Source organism: Ochotona curzoniae, unplaced genomic scaffold (genome assembly GCF_017591425.1).
Source record: "Ochotona curzoniae isolate NIBS_2020 unplaced genomic scaffold, NIBS_Ocur_1.0 scaffold_2453, whole genome shotgun sequence".
NCBI lineage: Eukaryota > Metazoa > Chordata > Mammalia > Lagomorpha > Ochotonidae > Ochotona > Ochotona curzoniae.
This window is the reverse complement of record NW_024467094.1, coordinates 27,753,454-27,781,403: the sequence shown is the minus strand read 5'-3', so window position 1 is coordinate 27,781,403 and position 27,950 is coordinate 27,753,454. Positions and strand designations below refer to the sequence as shown.

The window sequence follows — 27,950 nt, the reverse complement described above, 5'->3', positions numbered from 1 at the left end:
GACAGCGCTGCCGAGGGGGCGCGGTCGGCACAAGCCGGGGGGCTGGGGACCCGACTGCACGACCCGACTGAATAGACCCGCGGACCTCGGAAGGGGATCGGCGAGCGCAGACCTGGAGCAGTCGTGAAACCGAGCGGCGCTGAGGACAAGAACCCGATCTGCACTCCGGGGCGCGGCGGGCTCGGGTGACCTCGGGCGGCCAGGGAGCAGGTGAACAGGTCCTCGTTGCAAGCTCCGCACTCCCGCGCGCTCTCGCCCCAGGCCCTGCTCTGCTCCAGCTGGCGGCCATGGGCCCGGGCACCCGCCGCGTGCCCGCCGCCCCGCGCCCCATACTTTGTGCACTTGCTTTGATGGTGGCGGCAGGAGGCCGCCTTGCCTCTGCCTTCAACCTGGACACCCGATTCTTGGTGGTAAAGGAGGCCAGGAACCCGAGCAGCCTCTTCGGCTACTCGGTCGCCCTCCACCGGCAGACGGAACGGCAGCAGCGCTACCTGTAAGTCGAGCTGACTAGGGGCTGGGTTGGGACGGAGTGTACGGGGGTGTGCGGATCCGAAGCTAGGTCGCAGCCCTTAGGGCCCTTGCAAGCCCATATTAAGGGCCGGATATCCGAGCAGCCTTAGGGCTGCGGGAGCTTGGGCGGGAAGTGAAGGATTGGGTGTGGGATGGGAAGGCAGTCCTCACTGGCAAGTGCTGACCTGGCCAGAACCTGTCTAGACGCGACCCCTCCGCCCTTTAGACCTCGGCGAACGGAAGTGGAGTCCCTGTTGCCTGAGCCCCCTCCCACGCTGTGAACCGATCACCTAGCTCGGGCCTCTTCTCTCCAGGGCTGGGAGCTGGATAAACAAGATTAACACACCTAGTGTTCCTTCTCCTCCTCCTCCTCCTCCTCACCCCGCCCCCCAAAACCCACAGCACGTGCATGTTAGCTCCCCCTGCACCTCACACTTAGTCTGCGGCCACGCCGGCCACGCCCTCTGCCGTGCTAGACAAGGGGTAGCTTCCTTCGGCCCTGCGGGTGCAGGGGGAGCTGCCTGCCGGGTGAGTCCCGCCGGCTGGCTGCGTGGAGCTGTCCAGAGGTGCCTTAAGATCTCTTGGGGTGGGGGATGGGAGAGAGGAGCTGTCCCTGTTGATGCTGCATCTCCTACCGTCCACCCCCCTACGCAGTGGCCGGCTCCCACCAGACCTCATCCCTGCATTCCACAGATTCATGTTGAATCGCAGCCCTGAGTGTGTTTGTTTTGGTTTGAAGAGGGAAATGCTGTTTTCCTTCTGTTCTCCTTCCCCAACAGCTGCAAGGAGAAGGAGCGGGAAGGGCTTAGGGGAGGAGGGAAAGAGCGCATCCAGCTGCCTTCCCCCTCGCTCTGCAACTACCATCACACCTACCCATGTCCAGGGGTCTCTCTGCTATGAACTTGGATTGGCAGTTGGGGACAGAGGGCACCTGCGGGCGAGTGAGGCTGCCCAGGCTGGGCCAGTGGTTAAGACAGTGGCAGACCAGCCAGGCTGTGTTGGCCTCTGTGAGCTGAGTGACCTGCCAGATGTCTGCCTTCCCCTGGCCCCTAACCCTGCTGAGCTAGACGACGTGGTCAGATGGAGCATGCACAGAAACCTCTCCCAGCTCCGACTAGGGCCTGCAGAAACTTGAGGAAGTTGGGAATGGTCAAAGTCCCAACTCTGTCCCAGCTCTGGCCCCTGCCCTATTGGCCCAGCCCCTATGCTTCCTGCCTACCTGGACTTAGCCTGGACTCCATCTGACGTCCGTGGCAGAGGAGGGACACCACACCCTTCCTGGCCTGTCTCCTGCTGCCAACCATTCATCTTTTGGATATCCCAAATGCCCATCAGTGCAAAGTGTATGCGTGTGTGTGTGTGAGTGCAGGATTTTGCAGCCCAGTCTGCTTAGATAGAACTGTGTGAAGAGATCACACTGGGGCATAAGCACAAGGAATGACTCTGCTGCCCTTCCCCCTTTGCCAAGTCTGCCTGACCAAACTTTCTTTCCCTGGGACAATTTTTCCCAAAAAGGGCTTGGAGCTGAATCCCTGTCTCCTGCCCAGCTCCTGTGAGCGGAGGCTTGGCATTGTCTGGGGGAAAAGAACTCAGAAGGGCGCCTGCCGTGCGCTGTCCTGGGTCTCTCGCTAATACCGGAGACTTGATTTCCTCTTACGCTAAGACCTTTTACGTGGTCCTGTGCGCTGTCGGAATAGGCGTGGGGGCTGGTGGTAAAGGCAACCCTCATCAGAACGCTTGGAGCCATCCCCACCCCGCTGTCTAATGTAAACCCTGGTGGGGTGAGGGGCGGGCAGCTCAAATAGTTGAGTCCCTGTCAACCACCTGGGAAACCTGGATTGAATTCTTGGCTTCCAGCTTTAGTGCTCAGTCTGTTAAGGGTATTTGGGGGAATGAAATAGTGGATGGAAGCTCTGTTTTCTGAAGCCAATTAATTACAATTATTTATAAAAAGTACCCAACATATATCCATCCTGCCCAGGCGTGGCTGCAGGCTCCTGTCCTGCAGCCAGGACCTGGATATGCCCCTAGCACCCGCGAATGCCTCCCAAGATGGCCGCACTCCGGGGTTCTGCCTGGGCAGCTCGAGGTGGCTTTCACCTTCTGGGACTGACAGGCCACCTCCAAGAGGTACATCGTTCAGGGGCTCCCCTGTGGGTATCCTCAAGCTTTCTCCAGGAGTGGAGCTGTCTCTAGGCACATCTCCTCACTGATATCTCCACTGCTGGCCCTGTGACAGAGCCAAGTGGGCCAGCTGGGCTTGGCTGCAGGCAGCTGTGTGGCCAGATGTGAACAGCTGCCTGGGTACACCACTCAGGGGAACCAACCAGTCGAACTGTGGCTTTGTGCTCTGCTGCTCTCTAAGTCCCTTTGAAAAAAGGGGAACAGGCTTGGAGACTGTGGTTCAGAGATGTTTTTTAGGAAATGAGGATTCCTTAAAAGTAGAAGCAAAATCCTGAATGTTGGTTCGTTGTCCTGGGGGTAGGAGCAAGGGGATAGAGTGGCTTTCCCATTCTCAGAGAAGGTCTTGTTCCAGAAATGGCTTAAATCCCCAGAAGTGGACCCTCCCTGCCACCCCTCACCCTCTCCCCAGCCCAGTTGTCCAATGCAAGCCCCAGTCTCCCAGTCTCTGGAAATGAAAGACACAGCAGGTGTCCGGCTTCTTGGAGACATGCATGAAGTCTCCTTGGAGGGGGAGGCGGCACCTGCTCTGTGGTTCCCTCTTGGGAATTCCTGGGAGCCACGAGGGCAGCCTCCATGTGCCTCTGCCTTTAGCCTCTGCCTGGAAATGAGCAAGTCTGGGAAATGACGTCATGGGTCACGGGGCAGGCAGGAGCCCAGCTCACCTGCTCTGCTCTCCTAAAGCATCTTCTGCTGGGCAGGGCAGGTGGTTGGAGGCTCATGCCAGGAGACAAAGGCACAGCAGCTGTGCCTGCAGGCACACCTGCACCTGGGGTAACCCTTCCCTCCGGCTCTCTCCTATGAACAGTGGCAGCCCAGGGGGTTTAATGTAGATGGGCACTGGGGGAAGCCTGAGCTCATAGAGAAAGCAGCAGCAACTGGGCTTGGTTAGGGCTAAGAATAGGAAGAAGAGGATATCCTTGTGGTAGGAAGGCCTGAAGTTAGGTGACAGCGAGAGTGCCCCAAGGGGTCAAATTCAGGGGGAAAAAAAAACACTAAACAGCCAGAAAAAGGGAAAGGAAATGAGAAAAACAGGCTTTTTTTTTTTTTTTTAGCCGAGGTTTGCTAGAGGCCTCCAGCTTGTTGCTCTCTTGGGCTGAGTCACCAGTGGGGGGAGAGGGGGCTGGGTGGGCAGCTGAGGAAGAGGGGGAGGAGGAAGATGGGGCCGGCTGCAGCTTCAGCTACTGCAGGAGCAGCCTCTGGGGAGATGGTTAATTTGGGCAGCAGTGCTGGCACTGAGCTGGGATCCAGGCATCTGATAAGTGCCCCCCCTTACCCCCTGGGGATCAGAACTGGAGCAGGCCCCCTCCCCTCCTGCTTCCTGCCTGGAGTTGGCGTGAGTGCTGAATCCCCTGGCCCGCCCTCCCCCCTTTACCCCTGGAGCCACCAGGGAAGTTGAATGTTATAGATTTTTTCTCTGAACATCACCACACCCTGTGTCCCCTGGGGGAGCTTCTCTTTGGGGTGCGCCAACCTGGTTCCTGATCTCTCCAGGGCCCCATTCCTCAGCCTTCTTTGATTCCACTGCTTTCTACTTGACTCTTCCATTAGCTTTGAACTGCCCTGGGAGGAGAGACTGGGCAGAGGTGAGCAATAGCTTTCCGGAGCTTAGAGCTCAGGGGGCTCCCCAGAGGCAGCAGGGGTGGTCTGCCTGGAGCCAGATGAAAGCCGGAGGAGGCAGCTGTCCAAAATCTCACCTCCTTCACCCTCTGCCTCTAGGGGGCTCCCTGCTCCCCCACCCCAACCTGATGGCCTTCTCCTATCTTCCGAGTTCTACCAGCTCCATCCCTCCATCCCTCCATCTGGTCTCATCTTCAAACTGGAGTGGGAGGACAGGTGTGCTGGTGGCTTGGGAGGGGTCAGCTTTTGGACTCTGCTCTGGACCACACCCAGCAACAAGTAGTTCATGTGTGTAGAAGTTGTATTTTCTTTTTTTTTTTTAAGTGATTTATTTTTATTTGAAAGATCGACTTACAGAGAGGAGAGACAAAGAGCTCTTCATCCACTGGTTCACTCTCCAAATAGTCTCAGTGACCAGGACTGGACCAGGCTGAAGCCTGGAGCCTAGAATTCTTTCAGGGTCTTCCATGTGGGGGCCCAAACACTTGTACCACATCCGCTGCTTTCCCAGGAGGTTTAGCAGGAAGTTGGTTGGGAAGAGGAGCAGCTGTGACTCAAATTGACATTCATATGGGATGGCGGTGTCACAGGTGGCGGCTTAATCCGCTGCACCACTAGAAGTTGTGTTTTCAATTACATGTCAGTAGAGTCCCTTCCATCCTGTGGATTCTCTAGCCCTGACTGCACACACCTGGATGTGGCTGGAGGAAGCTGGACCTGAACCTCTGTTCATTGCCTTCCCCCATCCATGCACAGGCCCCTGGCTTTAGACCCATTGGATCCTGGGCCAAGAGCCAAAAAGGCCTTATGGGGCCTCCGAGCGGGCCAAGCAGGAGCTAAAAATACTGCAGGGAGGAGGTGGAGGGGGGGCTCCCTGTGGAATCTCTGGGGAGGGTGGGGCGTGGGATTTGGAGCTGGGATTAGGGCACTGGCCCTGCCCCTTCTCACCAGCAGGCACACAGCTGGGTGGAACTGGGGGCACAAGCACCAGCAGGGCCGCACTTCCACTACACCACATGCGGGACTGCAACCTGGCACCCACTGCCCTGCCCCACTTCTCACTAAGGCTTGAACTAGATCCTCATTGTAACCACCTTCCAGCCGACTCTCAGGTCCCATCCGAGGTTGACTGTAGCTGCCAGTGTCCCCATCCCCCATCTCAATCACGGGCTGGCATCCTTAGACCCTTGAAGTCCCACTTGTATCCTGGTCCCTGCCCCTTCTGGGCAACCACAGCAATTTGTTTTTGATCCACTATTCCAGGTTCATGCACCTGGCAGAGCAGAAATTCAGGGTCCCTTGGGAGAGAGAGGCCTGGGATCATGCCAGGCCAGTCCTGGTACCACGAGGTTTTTATTGGTTATGGCTTCAAAGCCAAGAACAAATCTGTGTGTCCTTCCAGCGACCCCATGGTCATGGTCAGCAGAACTGCTGCTGCTGTCCCCATTTTTCAGACCAGGCTGTCAAGGCCTCAGTGACAGAAAGATTTTTCCCCTTGAGGCAGAACCAATTCTAGAACCAGACCCTTCGCCTTCCAGGCTGCATGGTTCCTTTCCCATGGGCATGGCTTCCTTGGCTCATCTGTCAGGCACGCCGGGGAGCGGATGTCCATGGGTGGCCGGGCAGTGGACTCACCGAGGCGCCCTCCTCGGCCCAGACAGAAGGTGACTAACTGGGCCCGGCTGCCATGCTGGCCTCTGGCCAGCTCTCCTGCTTGGGAGCACTGCGGAGTGAGGTCCCGCCCCCCTCTTCCTGGGCACCCCCAGGCAGTGCATTCTTGAGTCCCAGCAGGCGGGCGGAGGCACCCCACAGGCCTCAGCATGCCCGGGCCCTGTCCTACCCACTCCCTGCCGCCCTCAAGGCTGTGCGCACACACATGGGTCCCAGGCAGGGGGTGCTAACTCTGGCAGGAAGTTCAGAGCTGGGAGTGTCTGGGTGGGGGTGGGAGTAACAGGATGGCTGGGGCTGTTGGAAGAGGCATCTTCCAAGGTTTGCAAGATTGCACCCAGTTGCTGTGGGGTGCGCTGAGCTGTGTACATGTCTCACAGATGACCCAAGCGTTTCTGTGGTTGACAAGCCACAGGCGCTGTGGCCTCTATGCTCCAGTCACCCACTCTGGCCTGTTGTTCAGGCTGATGAAGGCGGGTTCTGGGGAAGTTGATGGTCCTTGCCCTTCCCCATGAACTCCACCCTCTAGGGCACATTGTCCAAAGTGGGCATTCCTCAGTCCCTTGGGTGCCTGTTTCTGGGTAACAGTAGGGATACTGGACATGGCCCAGGGGCCCTAAGGGCCCAGGCTTCCTAAATCTAAGATCCTTTCTGTCATGGCTGTAAGAGGTAGGGTTCTGGCTTCTGTCTTCCCTCCCCACCCTCTGGCAAACCATTCTCTTTTCCCCCCTACCCCACGGCCGTTGCCGCCACCACCTGAGATAAAACCCAGTGCCAGGATTCCTCCAGTCTCCTCAGAGGTTAGTGGGGTGGATAACGCCCGGCCCACAGGCCATATAAGGCCAGCTGCAACATCATTTGGCTGGCCTTGCCAAAGTAACCGCAGGTGGGACTCAAAACTCAATAAATCTATAGCAGGCTAATTTTTAAGTTGATGATTTCGTTTGGCCTGTGAAGGATGTTGTAGAGATAGAAATGGCCCCCCGGGCAGGATAGAAAGAAAATCAATCCTTTCCAACAGGGATGGGACCAGACCCCTCCCCTCCCTCACACCTCTAGGTGGCTCCCTCCAGGCTGCACCCCACTTCTCTCTGTGCCCCACCCAGAGGTTGCTGGGCTGCATCTGTCCCAAGGGCTTTGCATAGCCCTGAATGAGTCTCCCTGCTTGCTCATGCTTGCTGGCCCCGTGCACATGCCACACCTTGTCTCAAGCACTCCCCCACCCCTCGTTCACCTGGTGACTCTGGGCAGCGTCCTCAGAGTGGCTTCTGAGAGCCTCCCTGCCTGCCCAGCCCCAGCTGTGTGCAGGTGACCCTCCTGTCCTGAGGTGGCGCCAATGCCCGCTTCCCTACTGCCTTCTCCCATAGGTAGTGGAATGGGTCATAAGACACTATAAATGCTTGTTGAAAAGTTAAGTTGTTCATAGCAATATTTGGGAGATCTGAGTCTGGGCCCACCTGCCTCCCTATCTCCAGGCTCCTGGCTGGTGCCCCCCAGGACCTTGCTGTCCCCGCTGATGGCTACACCAACCGGACCGGTGCTGTGTACTTGTGCCCACTCACTGCCCAAAAGGATGACTGCGAGCGGATGGACATCACGGAGAAAAGTGAGGGGAAGGGACTGGGTCAGCTGGGTGGGGAGCCTGGCAAAGGGGCAGGGAGGGTGTCCTAGGGGACCTGCAGGAGCTACTTCGTGCCCAGCTAGGAAGAGGAGGAGCAGGCCACAGGGGGATTGGTGAAGTGCAGAATAATGGGAGTGGGGAAAGCTGCCCTGCTGAGGTGGGGCATCCAGGAGGGACCCACCTCTGCCTACTGGAGGCTCTGGGTACTGCAGTGTGGATAGTGGGGGAGGGGCCCAGGCTCACACACTGTCCCATGCCCACAGGTGACCCTGACCATCACATTATTGAGGACATGTGGCTTGGGGTGACTGTGGCCAGCCAGGGCCCTGCAGGAAGAGTTCTGGTAAGTGAACATTCAGTGTCGGCTCCTCCCAGTCCTCTCCCCTGGGGGTTGGGGAGGGGGAGAAGGACAGTATCAAGCTCCTCTGTGTGTGCATGTGCTGGGTGCCTGGTGGTTAGGTGTCTCTGCAACAAACGGTTCCCCCACTTCCTGCCCCCTGGGGAGGAGGCGTGTGACAGTGTCCTGAGGATTCTGTCTGATCTCCCACTTCCTCCCTGCACCCACTATGGATACTTACCCTCCATGGAAACCCCAGGAAATTAGGAAGAGGAGAGGGTAGAGAGGGTCCCTGCTGGCTGGCACTGGCTGCCTTGCCTTCCTGGGACCCTGACTCCTGGAAGAACCACAACCCCGCTGGCCCTGCTCACTCGACCCACTCTGACTCAGGGCCCCTCCCTGCTAGCCGTTGTTACCTCCTGCCCACATTCCTCAGTGCTGGCCGCCGGCCACTAGGCTAGCAATTTCTGAGTTTTAGAAAGACAGGTATTTTTCCTCACTATTATTTAGATTAATGTAAACTTTACATCCAGTGAAATGGATGAATTTTATGTTTCAACGAATCTTTCACAAACAGGTAGTTGTGTAACAGATACCCACGAAGCGTAGAACTTTGGACATCTTTTTAGAGCGTTTCCCCTTGTCCCCTTCCAATCAGCCACCACCCCCAAACTCATCACTGTCAAGGTCCCTATCACCTTTGAGCTTGGGGTTTGTGTCAGTTCACTGAACCCCTCTTTGAGAATCTACTGAAAGCGATGTCAGGGGCTCTCTGCATTGACTGGGTCCTGCAGTAGCTGTCTGCTCAGCTAGCCAGACAGCCAGCCAGACAGTAGCTACTGTGCGCCGAGCCCTGTACTAGCCCTAGGAAGGCAGCAGTGATCCGGGCCAAGCTGGGGCACACTGGGCCATCAGGTCTCCCAACCGGAAGGTGATAAAGAATGAATAAACAAGCACTGGGTCTATTTGTGGTGTTTGGCCCCAGGCTGTTTTCAGAGCCCCTTCTTCGGATTCATTGATTTGCCCCATAAATACATTTGTACCCTGGGCACCAAGCATGTGCGGCGAGTCCTGCCTTTGTGAGGCAGCACAGCCCAGGGGCTGGGGAGTGAAGTCTGTGGAGCCACAGAGGCTCGGTTAGAGCCATCTCCCCCTCTCTCTAGATGTGGCATCTTGAGTAGGTCATTGAGCTCCCTGTGGCTCAGTTTCTTGGTCTGTAAGCTAGAGAGGATAACTTCCTGTACCACTACAGAGATGTTAGCAGGCTTAAAAGAGTCAGTGAGCACATGGCCAGAGCTTAAAATTGTGTCTGGCATATAGTAAGTCTGCAGTGAGTGTGCAGTGGCTGCAGCCACTGTTGTTTTAATAATGGTCCTTTTAGTGAAAGGACAGGGACATCCAGGGTCAGCAGGGAAGCAAACACCTTAATCACTTGGTCAATGGCCTCTTTTAGACTTGAGAACCTGAACCCCACATTGCCTCACCCTGTCTCCCTTTGCATTGGCCAACTTCTCCAAGCTACACACCCCCCTCCCAAACTTTCTCAAAAGTGCTCCTGCCCTTGAGAGTAGCCTTATGCATTCTGGAAAGGAGATGCAGGTTTTGGGGTCACTGTGGGATGGTTGGGGGGTCATTGGGCCAAGGGGATACCTGGGTCCCCACTCCTGGCTAAGCCTGAGTGCGTTGGGGTTGGGGTCCCCAGGTCTGCGCCCACCGCTACACTCAGGTGCTGTGGTCAGGATTAGAGGACCAGCGGCGCATGGTTGGCAAGTGCTATGTGCGTGGCAATGACCTCGAGCTGGACCCCAGCGATGACTGGCAGACCTACCACAATGAGATGTGCAACAGCAATACCGACTACTTGGAGACGGGCATGTGCCAGCTGGGTACCAGTGGCGGCTTCACCCAGAACACTGTGTACTTCGGAGCCCCAGGAGCCTACAACTGGAAAGGTGGGGCTTGTGGGGTGGGGCTGGGTGGGAAGAGATCACCCACCCTGTAAGTCACTGGGACAGCCAGCTCAAACCATCCACAGTAGGGGATGGGAGACATACCTTTCATGGGAGCCTTTCGCCCTCTTAATGATTCTTAAAACTTTTGTGAAAAGAGTCTTACGCTCATTTACAGGAAAGAAAACCAGAGAGGTAAAGTCAGTTAGTTGCTCAAGGCCAATGTTGTGAAACGTGAATCGGAACGCAGGGCTGGCTGACTCCAGATTAACCATCTGAAATATATCTTAGAAAGCACTTGCTTGACAGAACCACCAGGCAGTGCCTTGCGATGTGCTTAAATAAAGAGTAAAAGTTCCCCTCCGCTCAGCTCCTCGTCTCCTCCCTCTCCCCGGTGTGAACAGGACCTTGGGCTGCTTCCAGATTTGTTTTATGATCTGTAGGTGCCTTAAAAACAAAAGAAAACAACCAGAAGCATACTTTACATTCTCTTCTGTTACTCTCTCTTTCTGTCTTCACTCATCAAAATCTGTTAGCATGGTTCATGTCAACACACAGGATCCCGCTCTCAGGGGCTACAGGGTGGTAGACCCCACGTGTGGGGACAGTGTTGTGGCACAGCAAGTTAAGCCCCCAGTAGGGATGCCTGCATCCCATATTGAAAACTGGTCTGAGCCCCAGTTATTCCATTTCTGATCCAGCTCCCTGCTAATGCACCTGGAAAAGCAGTGGAGGATGACTCAAGTAGTTGGACCTCTGCCATCCATGCGAGAGACCAGGATGGAGTTCTAGGCTCTTAAGGCTTTAGTCTCCCCTATTCCTGGCCATTGCTGCTATTTAGGGAGTAAACCTGTAGATGGATGATCTATCTGTCACTCTGCCTTTACATAAATAAATATTTTTTGAAAAGAATAGAAAACTAAAAGACACACACTTTTAACCACCACACTTACCCATTGTCTCCTCGCCAGTTCTCTGCCTGTCTCTGTCACAAAGATTGCAGCAATAGCAACCCCTTACAGCACCCCTGTGTTAGCAGAGTCAACAAGAGGAGAGAACCCTGTAGCCCCTCCTAATAAACAAGTGGTCCAGGTTCTGAGCTTACCTGAGGTTGAGACCCTGCCCTGGCTCCCCCAAACTCACCCAACCCTTGCTACCCACCCGCCACTGATCCTAATGACCCCTGGCAGGGGCACGGGTACTCTGCCAGCAGCATCCATGTTTGAGGACAGGAACGGAAGGAGATGCAGGTGTAGAGTCTGATCCTAGTATCTAGAGGGTGGGAAGATAACCCATCTTTATCTGATAACAGCTGGGAGTCTGGATGCCAGCAGGGGCATTTCCCACAACCAGCTCCGATGGGACTGTGAGCAGGCCAGTCTCTTTCCTTCAGCCTCACTTTTCTCATCCACAAAGTGGGGGTTCATCATTGCACCTGGCAGAGTGGGTGGTGGCATTTAGCCTGGAGATGAAGTAGCTAGTTAAGCTGCCCTGCAGCCACATTGGAGTCCCTGGGTTGGCTGGCCTGACTCAGTCCCTAATGCAGAGCCTGGGAAGCAGCCCTGATGGTGATGGTAATTGGGTTCCTGCCTATACTCCCTCCTGCCACCGCCACCCCACCTCAGGAGACCTGGATTGCATCCCCATTTCTTGGCTTCAGCCAAAGGGACATTGCGGGCATCCGGGGAGTGAGTCGGAGGATGGGAGCTCTCTTTCTTGTCTGTTTCTCTACTCCTCCTATAAATCATTTTCCCCCAAAGATATAAAATAAAGAGGTAGTGCTTTACAAAAGGTCGAGTGATCCTAACTCGTTACTCAGAGGGGTGCTGTTATCCTTATCTTGCAGGGGGTGGGGAGCTGGACATGGTGTAGGGTGGGGGTGGTGACCAATGCAGCTTCTGTTCTTTCCCAAATCCTTGTGAAGGAAACAGCTACATGATCCAGCGGAAGGAGTGGGATTTGTCTGAGTACAGTTACAAGGACCCTGAGGACGAAGGGAACTTCTATATTGGTATGTGCAGCTGTGGGCCCCATTTGGTAATGGAGGCAGCCCGGACTGTGGCATACTGACCCATTTGCCTTCAGTGCCTGGTGGGAGAGTGAGGGTGGAATGCGGTGGAACCAGTGGCATTCAGTTCGGTGAGCGCACACTTAGTAAGCAGTAAGCCTGAGTATGCCAGGCCCTGCTCTGAACTTAAAAATGCAAAGCTCCCAGCACACAGGCAGAACTGGGGACTAGAGGTGGGGGCACACGGCTGCTGGGCATCCAGGGTCCACTTTCTTGCCCATATTAGAATAAAGGGTAATAGGGGATAGGCCATTCTATGGGGCCAGAGTAATAGGGGACAAAGCTTCCTTGGGCGTGGATTAAACAAACTTCTTTCCCTTATCCCAGGGTACACAGTGCAGGTTGGCAGTGCCATCCTAAACCCCACGAACATCACCATTGTAACAGGTGCCCCGCGGCACCGACATATGGGTGCTGTCTTCTTGCTGAGCCAGGAGGTAGGCGGAGATCTGCGCAGGAGGCAGGTGCTAGAAGGCACCCAGGTGGGCGCCTATTTTGGCAGTGCCATTGCCCTGGCAGACCTGAACAATGATGGGTGAGAATCTGAGGACAACCTGTGGGGCCAGGGAGAGAGGTGGGGGAGGGCGGACTTGTGTGAGCCGGCTGAGGGACTCGGAGGTTTTGCAATTGTGCATTTGTTTGCCCGCTGTTTGCAGAGTAGTGACTGGAAGTCTGGGTATTTGCATGTCATTTGCATGAAACCTGCATTTGTTTACGCTCCCGTGGATGTGGGGTGCTTGGGGTGATCTCTGCCTGCATTGTATTTGCCACTTGGGGGAGAAGGTTCTATTAGCCTTGCCATGTTCTCATACCTATGGCTGGGTACTGCTTGCACAGCCACATGCCTTAGCACAGTCATGCCTGTTCAATGGAGGTGATGCTGTTCCTTCTCACATTGCTGTTCCTTCTCCTCTCCTGTGCAGGTGGCAGGACCTCTTGGTGGGTGCTCCCTACTACTTCGAGCGGAAGGAGGAGATAGGGGGAGCCGTCTATGTTTTCATGAACCAGGCAGGCACTTCCTTCTCTGCCCAGCCTTCTCTCCTTCTTCACGGCCCCAGTCGCTCTGCCTTTGGCTTCTCTGTGGCCAGCATCGGTGACATCAACCAAGATGGATTCCAGGGTAAGAGCCAGCGCCCCTCCCCCAGCCTCCCCACTGACCTAATGCCAGCGGCATTCCAGGATTGACAGGGCTCACAGAGGCAACCGGGCTGCGGAGCCTAGAGCAATGCTAGAGAGGAAGGGATAGAGAGCAGCAGAGGCAAGCCCAGTGTACCTCCTGGAGGAGGGGATGTGTGGCTGGTCAGCAGAGGCTGGACTGAGTACATACTAGAGGGGAGCTGAAGGGAGAGACACAAGATGGGGAAAGTTTGGAAGCCTGGCAGGGGAAGTGGGAGCTTGGGATTTGAGCCTTGGTGGGGGAGGGAGAAGGGAATCTGGAGAAAACTATGAGGCAGGACAGTGATAGAAAGCGTGGTACCTTGAACTGATAATTCAGGAAGGGGCTAAGAGATGGTTAGGAGGTGAGTAGCAAGGCTGGGGGCACTAAGTTCAAGAATGTAGTATAGCAGGTGCACGGATGGGGGAGCTCTTGATAAGGGTCATCTTTAGTGCTATGGAGAAATTGAGATCAACCAATCAAAAGCAGAGTGTCCGAGAGAGATCACCCGGTTGAGTCTGGTTGCCAAGTTTCCCAGGACATTGCTGAAGGGAGAGAGACCTCCAAGGAGCTAAGAAGTGGCCAGAGTACCTGCTGGGAAGACATGTAGGAGCAGCTTACTGTTCCCTTCCCGGCTTCACTCACAAGCTTGGCTTTCTGGTCACCCAGGCCTGTTCAGAGCAAAACAGCAATGAGAAAGAGCTTGGGAAAACTGAAGATAATAAAATGTCTGCGGTGCAATTGCAGCAACAATGGTTGAACTTTTTAAAGTCTTTTTAAATATTTTATTTGAAAAGCAGAGTGGCAGAAACTGGAGGAGAGAGAGAAAAGATAATATGCACCATCTGGGTTCCCCACATGGATGCAGGGGCACAGGCACTTGGGCCGTCCTCTACTGTTTTCCCAGGTGCATTAGCAGGGAGCTGCATCAGAAGTGGAGCTCACTTTGGCATGGCAGTGTCACAGATGGTGGCTTCTTAGCTGGCCTAAAGTTTTAAGTTCTGACACTTCAAGTCCTCTAAGTGTCACTATTTTAATTTCTACCTTGGTATAAGACAGACATGCTTAAATATCCTGGACTCGTTGTTCATGGGCCTCTGGGTTTTCTGAGTCTGTGGGGACAAGAGCACACATCCTGCAGCATTCTTGGGGTGTTAAATAGTTGACAGCATCCTGGCAGAGTCCCCAGCAGGGACCGTATCACCTGGCTGGAAGCTGCCATTAGAAGAGCTAGGGTGGGTGTTGGATGCAGCCATTGGGCTGCTGCTTCTCAACGCCCATATCCTGTGTCAGAGTATGCTCTGCTTCTGATTCCAGCTTCCTGCTAATGTGCACCCTTGGAAGCAGTGGATGATGGCTTAGGTACTTGGATCCCTGCCACCAGCATGGGAGACACAGACTGTTTCTAGCTTCAGCCTTCCACCTGGACCGGCACCACCTGCTGGGAATTTAGGAAGAGAACCAGCCAATACAAGATCTTGTCTTTGTCTCTCTTCCTTTGCAATAAAAAAGTGAAGAGACTGAGCTAGGGTGTTGGGGGTGGTGGTAAAGGCATTTTGCTTTCTCTGCCTGCCTGGGTTACTCGGAATACTGCCTGGCAGGGCGAGGTCAGTGTCAGGCTGAAGGACCGGCAGGAGGAGCTGTGAGCCCTCAAGGACCCACGTGACCATCTCCTTTCCTCTTCCCCAGACATTGCCGTGGGAGCTCCGTTCGAGGGCTTGGGCAAAGTATACATCTACCACAGCAGCTCCGGAGGCCTTCTCAGACAGCCCCAACAGGTACGGATGGACGGGAATGCACCTGCTGTCCATGCAGGTATTCCCTCCCTCACCCCTTCCTTGTTGTCCCTGGGCCTCCCCCACCACTTTCCCTTGCCCTCCACCACAGGTAATTGACGGAGAGAAGCTGGGACTGCCTGGCCTGTCCACCTTTGGCTACTCCCTGAGTGGGCAGATGGATGTGGATGAGAACTTCTACCCTGACCTACTGGTCGGGAGCCTGTCGGACCGCATTGTGCTGCTGCGGTGAGCCTGGGGCTGGTGGACAGGCTCTTTTCTCACCTCTCCCTGTTTGCACAGAGACCTGTGCCTGTCCATCATGGGTGGCAGGCTCTCGGAAGCCCAGAGCTGTGGCTTTGGGCATGAGGGAAGTACTGATATCTGCCTGGTTCTGTCATCTGTGCAGGGCCCGGCCTGTTATCAACATCCTTCATCGGACCTTGGTGGCCAGGCCAGCGGTATTGGACCCCACACTTTGCACAGCAACCTCCTGGTGAGCTCCTTGGGACCCCACTGTGCCTGCTCCTCCTCCTCATGTATTGCAGGCTTGAGAAGAGGGCCCAGTTTCCTCGAAACTTGCCTTCTGCGGTGTGGTTCCGAGGTCAGCCTAGCTTTCCCTTGCTAAAAAGTAAATGTTTTTTTGTAGGAGGCAGCAGATGAATCGAAAGAGGGGGACAGGCAGGCAGTAGGGCATGGTGGTTGGGGTGGGTGCTGTGGACTGCCCAGTCCAAATCCCAGCTATGCCATTGCAGGCACAGCACTGGACTGTGGGTTGTGAGGTCCTGGAGGAAGAGGGACTAGGGGAACACTAAAGTGGCTGGATGTGAGGAAGGCAGGAGAGTCACCTTGGGCAACTTATCGACCTCTGGGTCTCAGATTTCCTTGCCTGTAAAGCAAAGTTCATAACTAATTTACAGGGCCGCTGACATAATTAAATGAGATTATTTACCAAAAGTCCTTCATGCGGCACTCCAAACACCCCACCTGCTCAGAAATGTTAGTGGCTCAGAAAGTGATGATATTGACAGCTGTGACCCCGGTGGGGCTGTACTGAGATTAGGATGCTGGGGCAAAAGGCAAACAGAGCTGGGGGTGGAGCAGCAGGGGGTGGAGAGTGGCAGGAGACCCAGGGCTCCAGAGTGGGCAGGGCCACGTGCCTCCTGATGGCTCCAGACAAGGTCCTCTGCTCGTGGGGCCTCAGTTTCCCCTTTGTGACCTCTCACCCTGCTTCCGACCCTCCTGTAAACCCCATCCCCTCTCCCTTCCCAGTGTGCAGGTGGAGCTGTGCTTTGCTTACAACCAGAGTGCCGGGAACCCCAACTACAGGCGAAACATCAGTGAGTGCTGGGGTGCAGGGAGAGGGGAAGCGCGTGCAGCCAGCTGCCGGCTGACCACCACCCTGTGTGCCTGCAGCCCTGGCCTACACGCTGGAGGCTGACCGTGACCGACGCCCGCCCCGCCTCCGCTTTGTGCGCAGCCAGTCGGCCGTCTTCCATGGTTTCTTCTCCATGCCAGAGATGCGCTGCCAGACGTTGGAACTGCTCCTGATGGTGAGGCAGGAGAGTGGGGGCTGGAGCGGACTTCTGGATTCCTAGGGGAGGGGAGAGGGGCCTCTGCAGCCACAGAAGCGAGGGACATTGGTGTGGAAGGCTGCAGTTTCTAGGGACACAGCAAGCAGTACACAGTAGAGGGGAAGCCCAAAAGGACTTAGCATCTCTCAGGAGCTCCTAACTCAGTTCGGGGAGAAGCGGGGACACCAGGGCTGAAGGGGAGAGAGCTCTGCCTGGGGACTCCTTAGGACCACTAGGGACAACTGAGGAAAAGGAGTCCCAGTTCCATCTTGGTGAATGGCATCGAGAGATCAGGGGGTTTCAGTCACACCATGGGACAGATTTGGGGGGCAGTTCCCATTCGGGTTCAGTGAGACCTCCCTCCCCAGGACAACGTCCGTGACAAGCTCCGCCCCATCGTCATCTCCATAAACTACTCTTTACCCCTGCGCTTGCCCGAGCGTCCCCGCTTGGGGCTGCGATCCCTGGACGCTTACCCGGTCCTCAACCAGGCGCAGGCTTTGGAGAACCACACGGAGGTGCGCGGGGGGGGGGGGGGGGGGGTAGGGGGGCTGGGAGGGGTGCGGGGAGAAGGGGCGCTGTGCTGGGCGTTAGGGGCGAGGGAGTGTGCTTCCCTTCATGCCCCGGCCACTCCCAGGTCCAGTTCCAGAAGGAGTGCGGGCCGGACAACAAGTGCGACAGCAACCTGCAGATGCGGGCGGCCTTCGTTTCCGAGCAGGGGCAGCAGCTGAGCAGGTGGGGCCTCACGGATTGGCTAAGAGCCGGTTGGGGCCTCATTGGCCAACAAGGCTTGGGGGACGGGGCTCGCCAGCTAAGGCGGGGTCGCCACTAAGGTGGATGTCCACAAAGGTGATTTTCTTTAGACAAGAGGGCAGGGTCTAGCCCGTGCAGGCCCAGGAAGTTTTCCTCCCCGGGGTTGGGGTGATCTACTCCCTCTGGTCGGGCCCGGGGAGTGGGGCCTCGCGAGCTGGGGTGGGCAGGAGGCGGGGCACTGGGCTGAGGCAGGGTCCCCTCCTCTCAGGCTGCAGTACAGCAGAGACGTCCGTAGACTGCTCCTGAGCATCAACGTGACCAACATCCCCAGCCGGGAGCGCGCCGGGGAGGACGCACACGAGGCCTTGCTCACTCTGGAAGTGCCGCCCGCCCTGTTGCTGTCCTCAGTGCGCCCGGTGAGCGTTCACACTTGCACCCCCTTATATGCATGCCCTTTGCTGCTCTCCTTGGGCAGGGGCCGCCCAGCCCTGGGCTGTGCCTCTTGGCTTGCTGCAGCTTCTCAAGTCTCGGTGCGAGGTGGGGGTGGTGAGGGGTAAGGGGGTTGAACCCTGCGTTCCGGGAAGACCGAGGACAGCCCCTAACCCGAGCCCACTTCTTTTCTTTCCTCAGGCGGGGACCTGTCAAGCTAATGAGACCATCCTTTGCGAGCTGGGGAACCCCTTCAAGCGCAACCAGAGGGTGAGCCGGGGCCACATCCTCCCAACCCAGGCTGGCTGCCAAGCTGGTGCTCTGTATCACTTCCCGTCCTTGTTCCTGTCCCACCTGCTTCACAGGCTTCCTTGAAGCCAAGAGCCCCCGCCCTTCCCCTGCCCCCATCAGGGTGGAGACCCAAGAGGAGGCAGGAAGAGACTCTAGGTCTGAGATAAAAACGAGTGAGCTGCTGGCGAACTGTGCACACAGCTGCAACAGGTGGAGGGGAGGAAGCCATTGTGGCTGTGCACCTGCCTCAAGCCCTGAGCAGCCACCTGCCCCAGCCAGCCGTGAACGCCTACCCCAAACAGGTGAGCCTGACCTGTTTCTGCTGATTCTCTCCCCCTGCATCTGGCCCTGTGACAGATGGAGCTACTCATTGCCTTCGAAGTTATCGGGGTGACATTGCACACAAGGGACCTTGAGATCCAACTGCAGCTCTCCACGTGAGTGACCCAAAGAAGTGAGACTGGGGGCTGGGCTGTGGGGTCCTGGGCTTCCTGCCTAGCTCCTACCTTCCTTCCCCAGGTCAAGTCACCAGGACAACCTGCAGCCTGTGACCTTGAGTCTGCTGGTGGACTACACACTCCAGGCCTCACTCAGCATGTGGGTACTGCTCCCCTGTGTCCACTCCCAGCCTGCTGGCCCAGGCCAGACTCTCCTGGTCCCCAGAGTGTCCCCTCAGCTCCTCTGCCCCTTCTCTTGGTCTGATACCCTCTGTTTGCTGTTAGAGGGGGCTGCAGTGAGCCAGACTTGGCACCTGCCCCGCCACCCTCTGCCCAGCCTCCTGTGCCCTGTGACTCTTGCATCTCTCTTACTCTCAGGGTAAATCACCGGCTACAAAGCTTCTTTGGGGGGACAGTAATGGGAGAGGCTGCTATGAAAACCACGGAGGATGTGGGAAGCCCCCTCAAGTATGAATTTCAGGTATGGGGACCTCTGGAGTTCTGGTCTGGGCACCCCTGGGGAAGTCAAGGGGAGAGGGGTTCCTTTGGGGGCTGGAGCTTGAAGGAGAGTGGACTGCAGAAATGGAAGTGGTTTGCAAGGTGATAATGACCGTACCTCTTGTGCCAACAGGTGGGCCCCATGGGAGAGGGCCTGACTGCGCTGGGGACCCTCATTCTAGGTCTGGAGTGGCCTTATGAAGTTGCCAATGGCAAGTGGCTGCTGTACCCTGCCGAGATCACCATCCATGGCAATGGGTCGTGGCCCTGCCAACCACCTGGGGATCTTGTTAATCCTCTGAATCTTACTCTCTCTGTAAGTTCACCATCAGGGTCTTCCCTTTGCATCTCATTTGCATTGCACCTCATTTGCATTGCATGAACTTGGCAGGCTGCAGGACAAAAAGGCCCCTCTCTCCTCTCACAGCCCCTACCCCACCCTTAGAGAATGACAGCTGTCTGTCCCGCCCCTTCTCCCTGCCCCCTCTCCTTTTCTTCCTCTGCCTTTCCAGCAAAAATCTCTTCCCCCTTCAGGACCCTGGGGACAAGCCACCATCCCCACAGCGCAGACGGCGCCAGCTGGACCAAGGAGATCAGACCTTGCCGCCTGTCACTCTTGCTGCTGCTAAAAAAGCCAAGTCTGAGACTGTGCTGGTGAGAGGATGGCACCTCCCTGTCCTGGGATATGGGGCACCAAGGGACGTGTAGAGCAGGGCAGAGAGGGCCCCCATTCAGAAGAGCCCCAACTGATGAGACCACATGGCACCTGCCCTTGGGAGCTTCCGGGGGGGGGATGCACCTCCTGTCCATAGAGGGCACCCTACTCTGATGGGGGCCCAAAGGAGGAGATACTGGCTGCAGCCCAGGGGCTCCAACTGTTGGGAGCCACAGGGCTGCTCCAAGCCTGTGGTTTGGGGAGGTGGTAGAGCAGGATAGGATAGGACAAGGAGGAGGAGGCCTGGTAGGGGATGGGGGAAGCTGAGGCTCACCATGGGAGGGGCTTGGAAAGAGGATGGGTATCAGGGTCTGGTTGATGCAAGCAGGGACTAGACTTTATTCGATCCATGTTCCTGGCATGCTAGGAGCTTGCCCTGAAGAATGTATAAACCTGTAAGTGTGAGGATCAGGGCAGTGTGAAGGGATGAGGGCTGATTCCTGCGGGGTAGCCCTGTGGGGCGCCACCTGGCAGGGGTGGAAGGTGAGGGGGCAGATCTGTGAGGTGAGGCCCACACTGTGTTCCCCCTCCCTGCTCGCCTCAGACCTGTGCCAATGGCCGTGCCCGCTGTGTGTGGCTGGAGTGCCACATTCCTGATGCCCCCTCTATCACCAATGTGACTGTGAAGGCACGTGTGTGGAACAGCACCTTCATTGAGGTCAGTGTTTGGATCTGGGCATTCCCGCTGCTGCCTGACTGGGTGGGGTGGCCAACAGGAAGCGGGTGAGGCCAGGGTCACAGCATGTGTGTGTGTGTGTGTGTGTGTGTGTGTGTGTGTGAGAGAGACAGCATCAGGTTGCATGTACAGGTGTATGGCTGTTACTGTCCCTGTGGCAGTGTTGGATTGGTGTGTCTGGCTGTGGACACATCCTTGATGTTTGCCTCCAGCCAACTCCAATGTCCCCCACATGTCCATGTTTGGTCCTTGTGGCTATTACTTTCAGTCTCTGGACCTTGGCCTATGTGGCGCCTCCTGCCGGGAGCGTCTGGGTCCCTTTTGTTGTGTCTGTGTGCAGACCCCTCTCCCACCCTCTAGGTCCCCGTCAGCTCCTGCACCCAATTCCCATGCGATCTTTTCTGACTTAGCCATGTGCAGAACTCACTTCCTTGAACACTCACAAAAATCTCTCAGGAGCATATACCCTGCTTATCACCTGTGCCTTGGAGTACAGTAGCTCAGAGCTAGATATCCCAGGGCACCGAGATCAAATGTTTTCTGTGACAGATCCACGTGGCCCCATGGGTCATAGGGCTTCTGTTGCAACTGTGCAGTACCAAGTGGCTGATACATCACCGTGGACACACAAATGGACATGCCTGTGCTCCCCAAATATTTGGCACAATAAGCAGGTGCTAGACCAGATTTGGCCCATAAGCCTGACCTTGACCCTGACCTTCACTGTGTCTTCTAGGACCTGATGCACAAAGGAGTATACAATGTGTGTACACACATGTGTACATGTATGTACACACGTGCATGTATGTACTTTACTGTGTGCATATGCATGTGTGTGGATGCAGGATGGACCTGGCTGATAAGCTAAGGGTGATAAGCTTGAGAGTGCTGCCCTGTGCAAAAGGAACTTATGGTCAGGAGGGTGGCTCCAAGGGCCTTCAGCTGTCACTTCATACCTGGCCTCCCCCTCCAGGATTACAGAGACTTTGACCGGGTCAGGGTAGATGGCTGGGCCACACTGTTCCTGCGAACCAGTGTCGCTTCCATCAACATGGACAACAAGACGACGTGGGTAAGTGAGCCTGCAGGACCCCACAGCCTGCTTAGGGCACCCTGACCTGAACTGTCTGTGTGGTTCTCGATTTTGACAACATTTGGGATCTTGTGGGGGACATCTGGTGTCTGGACCATACCCCAAGCAATGACTTCTGACCCTGCCCCTGGCAGTGGTATGTCAAGTACTAAGGGGGGCACAGATGTGTGCCCAAAGTGGAAAACTGCTGCTGTGGCTTCCTCTGTCTGCACAACAGCTCTGTGAAGGGCAGAGCTATGGCTAACTCTGTTTTCTGGGCTAGGAAAACTGAGGCCAGAAAAATGGAGCAACCTGGCCAAAGGGGCCCAGCACCTCCTGACCACAGGCTATAATGAATGAGGAGCTGAATACTCAGGCACAAGTGGAGGTCCAGTCATGAGACCCCCCCCCACATTTACAGGTGAAGTGATTGCCTATACAACAGAGAAGACAAGGGCCTTCAAAAAAAAACGGTTAGACCCTGCAGAAGTGGGAAAGCTCAGGAGCTTCAAGCTTGAAGAAGATACTGAAGTTCCTGGGTTTCCTGTATGCTAACAACAGCTAATCCAGCTGTGGCTGATACGTCACCAGGAGGTAGACAGCACTTAGGAGTAAACATTTCAACAAATGTGCCCCAACAAGTGGGTGAAAAAAATGTCAGTCTCATCAAGTTGTCCCAGCCCTTTCTCTTTTTAAAAAAATTTGTCTTATTTATTTAAAAAGGCAGAGTGGCACAGAGAAAATGAGAGATTTTCTGTGTGCTAGCTCATTCCCAAAATGACCAAAATGGCTGGGTCGGGGCAGGGTCCCGCGGGATTGGGCTCCCTTCTGCTGCGTTTCCAGGTGCGTTAGCAGGGATCTAGGTTGGAAGTGGAGCAGCCGGAGCTTTAATGAGCACTCATATGAGATGCTGGTGCCACAGGTGGTGGCTTCACTGGCTGCACCACCAGACCAGCCCCAGATTGTCACATCTTCCCAAGTATTTCCAGGCCTAGTAGGAATTAAGCTTCTACAGGAAGCTTAAACAAAACTTAATTCCAAGCTAAATCTGGAAGAATAAGCCTGACAAAATTGCTGCTAATATTTGGAAATGATAGAACTAGGGATAATGATAGATGATGAAGGGTTTCTTGGTTAAGTACCCTTTTGGAACGTTTTCTAAGATAAACGAATGAATAAGAAGAGATGAGACAAGGGCCCAAAAGGCCAAAGAAACAGAGTGGGAATGCACTGAGTGATACAAATCTTCAATCAGTGGAGAAAGGTGGATTGATAGATAGAAGATGCAGACCCATCTCTACCTCACGCTGTAAACACAGGTACCTTTGAATCAGGTGAAATAGTTAAATGGTCAGTTAAAGCCTAATGTGCCAGGATAAAATACAGAGCACAATTGAGTAGTAATGTTTAATTGTGGAAGAGTGAGCAATGTTATTAAACCCAGGAGTCACAGAGGGGAATTTCCACACATTGGACTCTATGAAAACTTAACAAGTGCCTATGAGGAATGAACTAGCAAGGAAACAGAAAGCCACCGTAGTGTGACAAGTCTAGCACGTATGACAAAGCCTTGATCCACATTAATACATCAAGCTACAACGTGTAAGTAGGCAGTGTACCAAGGCTGAAATGCGCATGGCCAACATTCTCAAAAACAAGATACCAGAAATTCAATTTTGTGTTGCCTGTCGGATTGGAAAATACTAAAAAGAATAGGGCTGGTTGGTGCTGCTGAAGTGGAGAGAAATGCCATTGATTGGGGCACACATTGGTGGATTCTTTTGGAAGATGAAGTGGTCGATGGCTATTAAAATTTTAAAAGGCCATTTCTTTGGATCCAGCCCCTAGAGGAGGTAACAGGACAGGCATGCCAAGGCAGGGCTGGGAGGGTATGTGAGAGCATCAGAAACAGCCTAAATGCCTCTCAAGAGGAGATGCTTCCAATCATTGGGGTGCATTTCCGGTGGTGACAGTCCTCAGAGGGGATGGAGGCTAAGGTTTGTCACCAAACACGGAAAGACAATGAGCCAGAGTGGAAAAAGAAGCCGGGTGCAGCGGAGGGTGACTGGAGTGAGCCCATCTGTGTGCTTGCTTGATGAGTAAAATACTGGAAGAGGCTCGCCAGAGAGCCCCGGCAGAGCTATTTCCAGACATTCAAACCGCTGAGGGCCTCTCATTGTCACCATAGCCTCTGCAATTAAAACATCGTCAGGATCATTTTAAAAGACACAAAATGATGCATAGTCAGAGAAAAGCTCAGATGCAAAGACACTTCAAAGGGTTCGTGGAAAATGGGATTAAAAGCTAGGTCTGTTTTGAAGCTCCAGTGTTTGAAATCCATGCATCGCTTTCGTAATTTTCGTTTTCCAGGAGGTGCTTGAAGACTTGTCATAGGCATGGGTTTCAAATTTTTGTGTCAGAATAAACTTACATTTGGTTTTGAAAGAACCTCTTGAAGTATCCTCATATACACAAGGAGGGCTTCAAAGCATTCATGAGAAACACACGTTATGAGAAAGCTATGCATGGATTAAAATTCTTTTGCACCCAAACTCATAATTGCTTTTCCACGAACGTCCTGAAGTAACTTTGTGTACACACACACACACTGTAGGAAAGGAGAATGGATGATCCTTTATATTGTACATTCTTCTTGGGGATAAATGTTTATGGAGTTGTTCCGCGAGTGTGGCTTTCTGGGGTTAATTTATATTAAACGCCTCTAACCATCCCCAGCCACCTGTGAAGTAGATATTCTTGGAGTTCCTTTTCAACACGCGAGCCACGGACAGGTGAAGCAACTGGCGCCAGGTCACACTGCCCTTGAATTGCTCAGCTAGACTCAAACTCTGGCACCAGAACCCATGCTTTTGGCCGCTGTGCCTATGAGGTGGGCATTGTGACCCCCTTATCAGAGAGTAACTGGGACCCAGAGAGGTCAAATTACTCGCCCTAGGCCACAAGGCTGGGCTTGATGGGAATGGAGCTAGCACACAGTCCCTGAGGTGTCAGCCCAGCCTTCCAGGGTCAGGTGTCCGAGGGGCTGGGATGTGGGGTGGGGCGGGCGGCGGCCTTTCCCAGTCCCTAGCTGCCCCCTAGTGGCAGCAGATCAAGCAGCAGGGTCCTAGGCCCGAGGCTGAGTCCGGGTTTCCCCACGACCCCCACAGTTCTCCGTGGACATCGACTCGGAGCTGGTGGAGGAGCTGCCGGCCGAGATCGAACTATGGGTGGTGCTTGTGGCCGTGGGCGCGGGGATGCTCCTGCTCGGACTGATCATCCTGTTACTGTGGAAGGTTCGGACCCCAGCCCAGCACCTGACCCCCGCCCCGACCCTCCCTCATCCCACCGTGCCCCTCCACATCCCCATCTCACCGCACTCCTCTCCAAGGCCCCGCTGCTCCCCGGCTGCCAGTCACACCCGCTGCAGAGGCTGGGACCCAGGCATCCAAGCTCCCCCGCGTCCCCACCAGCCTTGAGCCCCGGGCCCCAGCGCGCCCCTGATGGCTCCTCCCGCCTCCTCCCTGCAGTGCGGCTTCTTCAAGCGAGCCCGCACTCGCGCCCTGTATGAAGCTAAGAGTCAGAAGGCGGAGATGAAGAGCCAGCCGTCAGAGACGGAGAGGCTGACTGACGACTACTGAGGGGGCATCCCCCCGCCCCCGGCCCACCCGGGTAACGCGGCTCGCCTCCCTCCTCCCCGAGCCCCACAGCGGGCCGGGGCCTCTCGCTGTCTTCTTTCTGTACTTCCTCCCCTTGGGGCCTGGCTCCCTTGCTAGCCTCTATCCTCTTCATGGAGCCCTTAAGGCACCTGGTATCCCACTGAGCAAAGATCACTGCCAAGACCAGGTCCCTATCTCGGTATGCTACAGCACCAGCCCAGATAATCCTACACCCCCTTTGCTTCTCCCCACCTCCCAGGCCTGTCGAGGACCAGCAGTCTCCATCCTACGCGCCCTCTGGTTCCTGGGTGGACACCCACCCTCCCCACTCCCACCCCCTTGATGGCCATCCCATCAGCAACCCCAGCAGCTGCCTGTCCCCACTTCCATTCTCCATCTGCCTCCACCTTTCCTCTCTGCCTTCCTCAACTCCTCCTCCTTCCTCTGGGTCTGGGGTGAGGAAGCTCGCCCTTCCTGTCCGGGTGCAGGGAGATGCGGTGTGTGAGTTGGGGGTCGTGGGCTCATCCCCCTCACCTCCGAAGGCTGCCAGCTGACTCCCCGTGTCTTCCCCGTTCACCCCCAGTGTGACTTCTTCAAGCGGACGCGCTACTACCGGATCATGCCCAAGTACCACGCTGTGCGTATTCCGGAGGAGGAGCGCTACCCACCCCCCGGGAGCACCCTGCCCACCAAGAAGCACTGGGTGACCAGCTGGCAGACCCGGGACCGATACTACTGACAAACTCCTCGGCCCCGCCCTCCTCCCCAGGGCCCTTACCCTCCTATTTATCGTTAAGTTATGCCCCTGCGGGTGCGCAGGCTCAGGCACCTCCACAGGCGCTGGCCTGGGCTGTTTGTGGCTGTGGCCATCTCTCCCGCAGGAAGATTGAGCCATGGGGACTCTGCAACTGCAAGCAGCCTGCAGCCCAGCGCCCTGGACACCCAGGGACGGTGTCTTTGTGCCCCACAGTGTGCGCTGAGCACCAGCGAGGACCAAACTATGGCGCCCCCCGCCCCGCCCGCGTAGGGCGAGAAAGGTCCCCCTTCCCGGTTCACACTGGATCCACCCTGAGCCATGGTCACTGGAGGGACTCGACTGTCCAGAGGAAGACTACTGAGAGGAACCTGCCCGCTGGGATCCACTGCCAGAGGTGGCTGGGGGAACCCGCAGGACCTGCCATTGCTCAGACTCCAGCAAGGGAACTAAGGGCCAGCCATATCTCCCAGCCACACGATGGACTAGCCAGGGAGGTGGACCAGGACCATGCTGCTGTGCCAGGATCTCCCAGAGGGCCACAGGCTAGGCAAGAGGACAGAAGAGATGCCACTTGTGACCCTGCAGTCCAGTCCCAGGCACACATGGCCCAGAGAGAGACCCTGCAATCCTCTAGGGAGGAAACGATGCCTGGTATAGAAGAGGGCCAGGGTCCGAAGCCACTGTGTTGTCTCCCTCCCTGCTGATGACAACAGCCATGTTCCTGGCTGCCATTGGCCTTCAGAGCCAACCTGACTCTGCCTCAGTGGGCTGCAGCCCAAGGCCTATTCCCAGAGTTGAGGCTGGGAAATCTCCCGCCCTCTGCCCATGGGCAGGCACCCACCCAGCCCCTCTCCCAGTCCACGGTACTGTAGCAGGGGAGCTGCTCCCCCATCCTTGTGCCTTCTTTGTACAGAGGCTTCTCATGGCAACCAATAAAGAGCTCCCAGTTTATACACGTGGTCTCTGCCTCTCCCAGCTGGCCTACGTGGACAGCTGGTGCCAGGTGTGTGAGAGGGTGGGAGCAGAGAGGTGCTGGAGGGCTCTATAATTAAAACCCAGAACTTAATGACAGAGAAGACCAGGAGGGGTGTGGAGCAACTGGTGCTGGGAGAGTGCATTGGTCGAGGCTGGAGGAGGAGGCCCTGGGTGTTACTGAACTGGGTCAGGAGGAAGCTGAAGCTGAAGCTACTTGGCTGCCAAGGGAACAGGCAGGACCACCGACCTGTGGCAGAATTGAGTGGAGAGCCTGCCTTTCTGCATTACTTTCTCCACCACTACCCCAGAAGGCCCCAAGGTCCAGCCATAAGGTGTCTAGGGAGTCTGAGCCCTTTGTGGGGTGCCACAGTGGCCCCCTCCCCTGTGGAGTCCCATCCTTTGTACCCATCCCAAGTAGATGTTACTTCCCAGCATTCCCTGGGGGTCCCGGTGCACCTGCTGTGTGTGAAGTTGTCCCTCAACCATGCAGGCCTGAGGAAAGGAACAAGGCCTCTCTCCGAAGCATGGTGGCTCCTTGCTGCTGCTATTAACTTGTTTGTTTGCAAGGGAGGCAGAAAGATCTGATATCCACTAATTCATTTCCCCAAATGCTTACAACAGCTGGGGGCTGGGCCAAGCTGAAACCAGGGGCCCACAACTTATCCCAGGTCTCACGCATGGGTGGCAGAGATCCAAGTCCTTGAGCTCTCATCTGCTACTGCCCCAGGGTGTGCATTAGCAGAAAGTTGGAGTCAGAAGTGCAGCTGGGACTCCAACCCAGGCACTTAACTGTGGGATGTGAGTTGCCCAAGCTGCATATCTTTAAATATATGTATATTTAAATATATATATATATTTATTTGGAAAGCAATAGTGACACATAGAGAAAAAAAAAGATAGCTCTTCCATCGGCTGGTTTACTGGTCAAATGGCCACATTGACTGGGACTGGGCCAGGTCAAAGCCAAGAGCTCCAAAATCCATCTGGGACTCCAACATGGGTGGCCGGGGACCAAGCAGTTGGGCCATCTTGTGATGCTCTTCCAGGTCATTAGCAGGAAGCTGGACCGGAAGTCAAGCAGCCAGGGCTCTCATGGCACTCAGATGTGGGCCAGCAGCATCACAGACAGCGACTTAACTTACTACACCACAATGTGGGACTCCAGCTGCCATGACAACCACTACTCCAAACACCTGCCCCACAGGCTTCTTCGGCCTGAACTATGGCACCGA

The 27,950-nt window shown here is 55.6% G+C and overlaps 1 protein-coding gene across 2 annotated transcripts; it reads left to right on the top strand.

The window, feature by feature from the left end:
* The first annotated feature begins 2 nt into the window (after positions 1-2).
* Positions 3-26,694, top strand: ITGA3 (integrin subunit alpha 3). 2 transcript variants are annotated; one of them, XM_041000601.1, is made up of 26 exons: positions 3-493; positions 7,455-7,585; positions 7,864-7,943; positions 9,640-9,889; positions 11,811-11,897; positions 12,282-12,489; positions 12,878-13,074; positions 14,800-14,888; positions 14,998-15,134; positions 15,295-15,381; positions 16,158-16,225; positions 16,302-16,438; positions 16,828-16,977; positions 17,097-17,194; positions 17,481-17,628; positions 17,843-17,911; positions 18,290-18,369; positions 18,452-18,529; positions 18,748-18,850; positions 19,001-19,183; positions 19,402-19,521; positions 20,127-20,240; positions 21,232-21,330; positions 24,498-24,623; positions 24,858-24,999; positions 25,570-25,652. In XM_041000601.1, the coding sequence occupies exons 1-25, from the start codon at positions 288-290 to the stop codon at positions 24,966-24,968; spliced, it is 3,156 nt and encodes a 1,051-aa protein (XP_040856535.1). In that variant the 5' UTR covers positions 3-287; the 3' UTR covers positions 24,969-24,999; positions 25,570-25,652. The 2 variants fall into 2 exon arrangements, with proteins under 2 accessions (XP_040856535.1, XP_040856534.1); XM_041000600.1 differs by lacking the exon at positions 24,858-24,999 and having other exon boundaries at positions 25,570-26,694.
* The last annotated feature ends 1,256 nt before the right edge of the window (positions 26,695-27,950 follow it).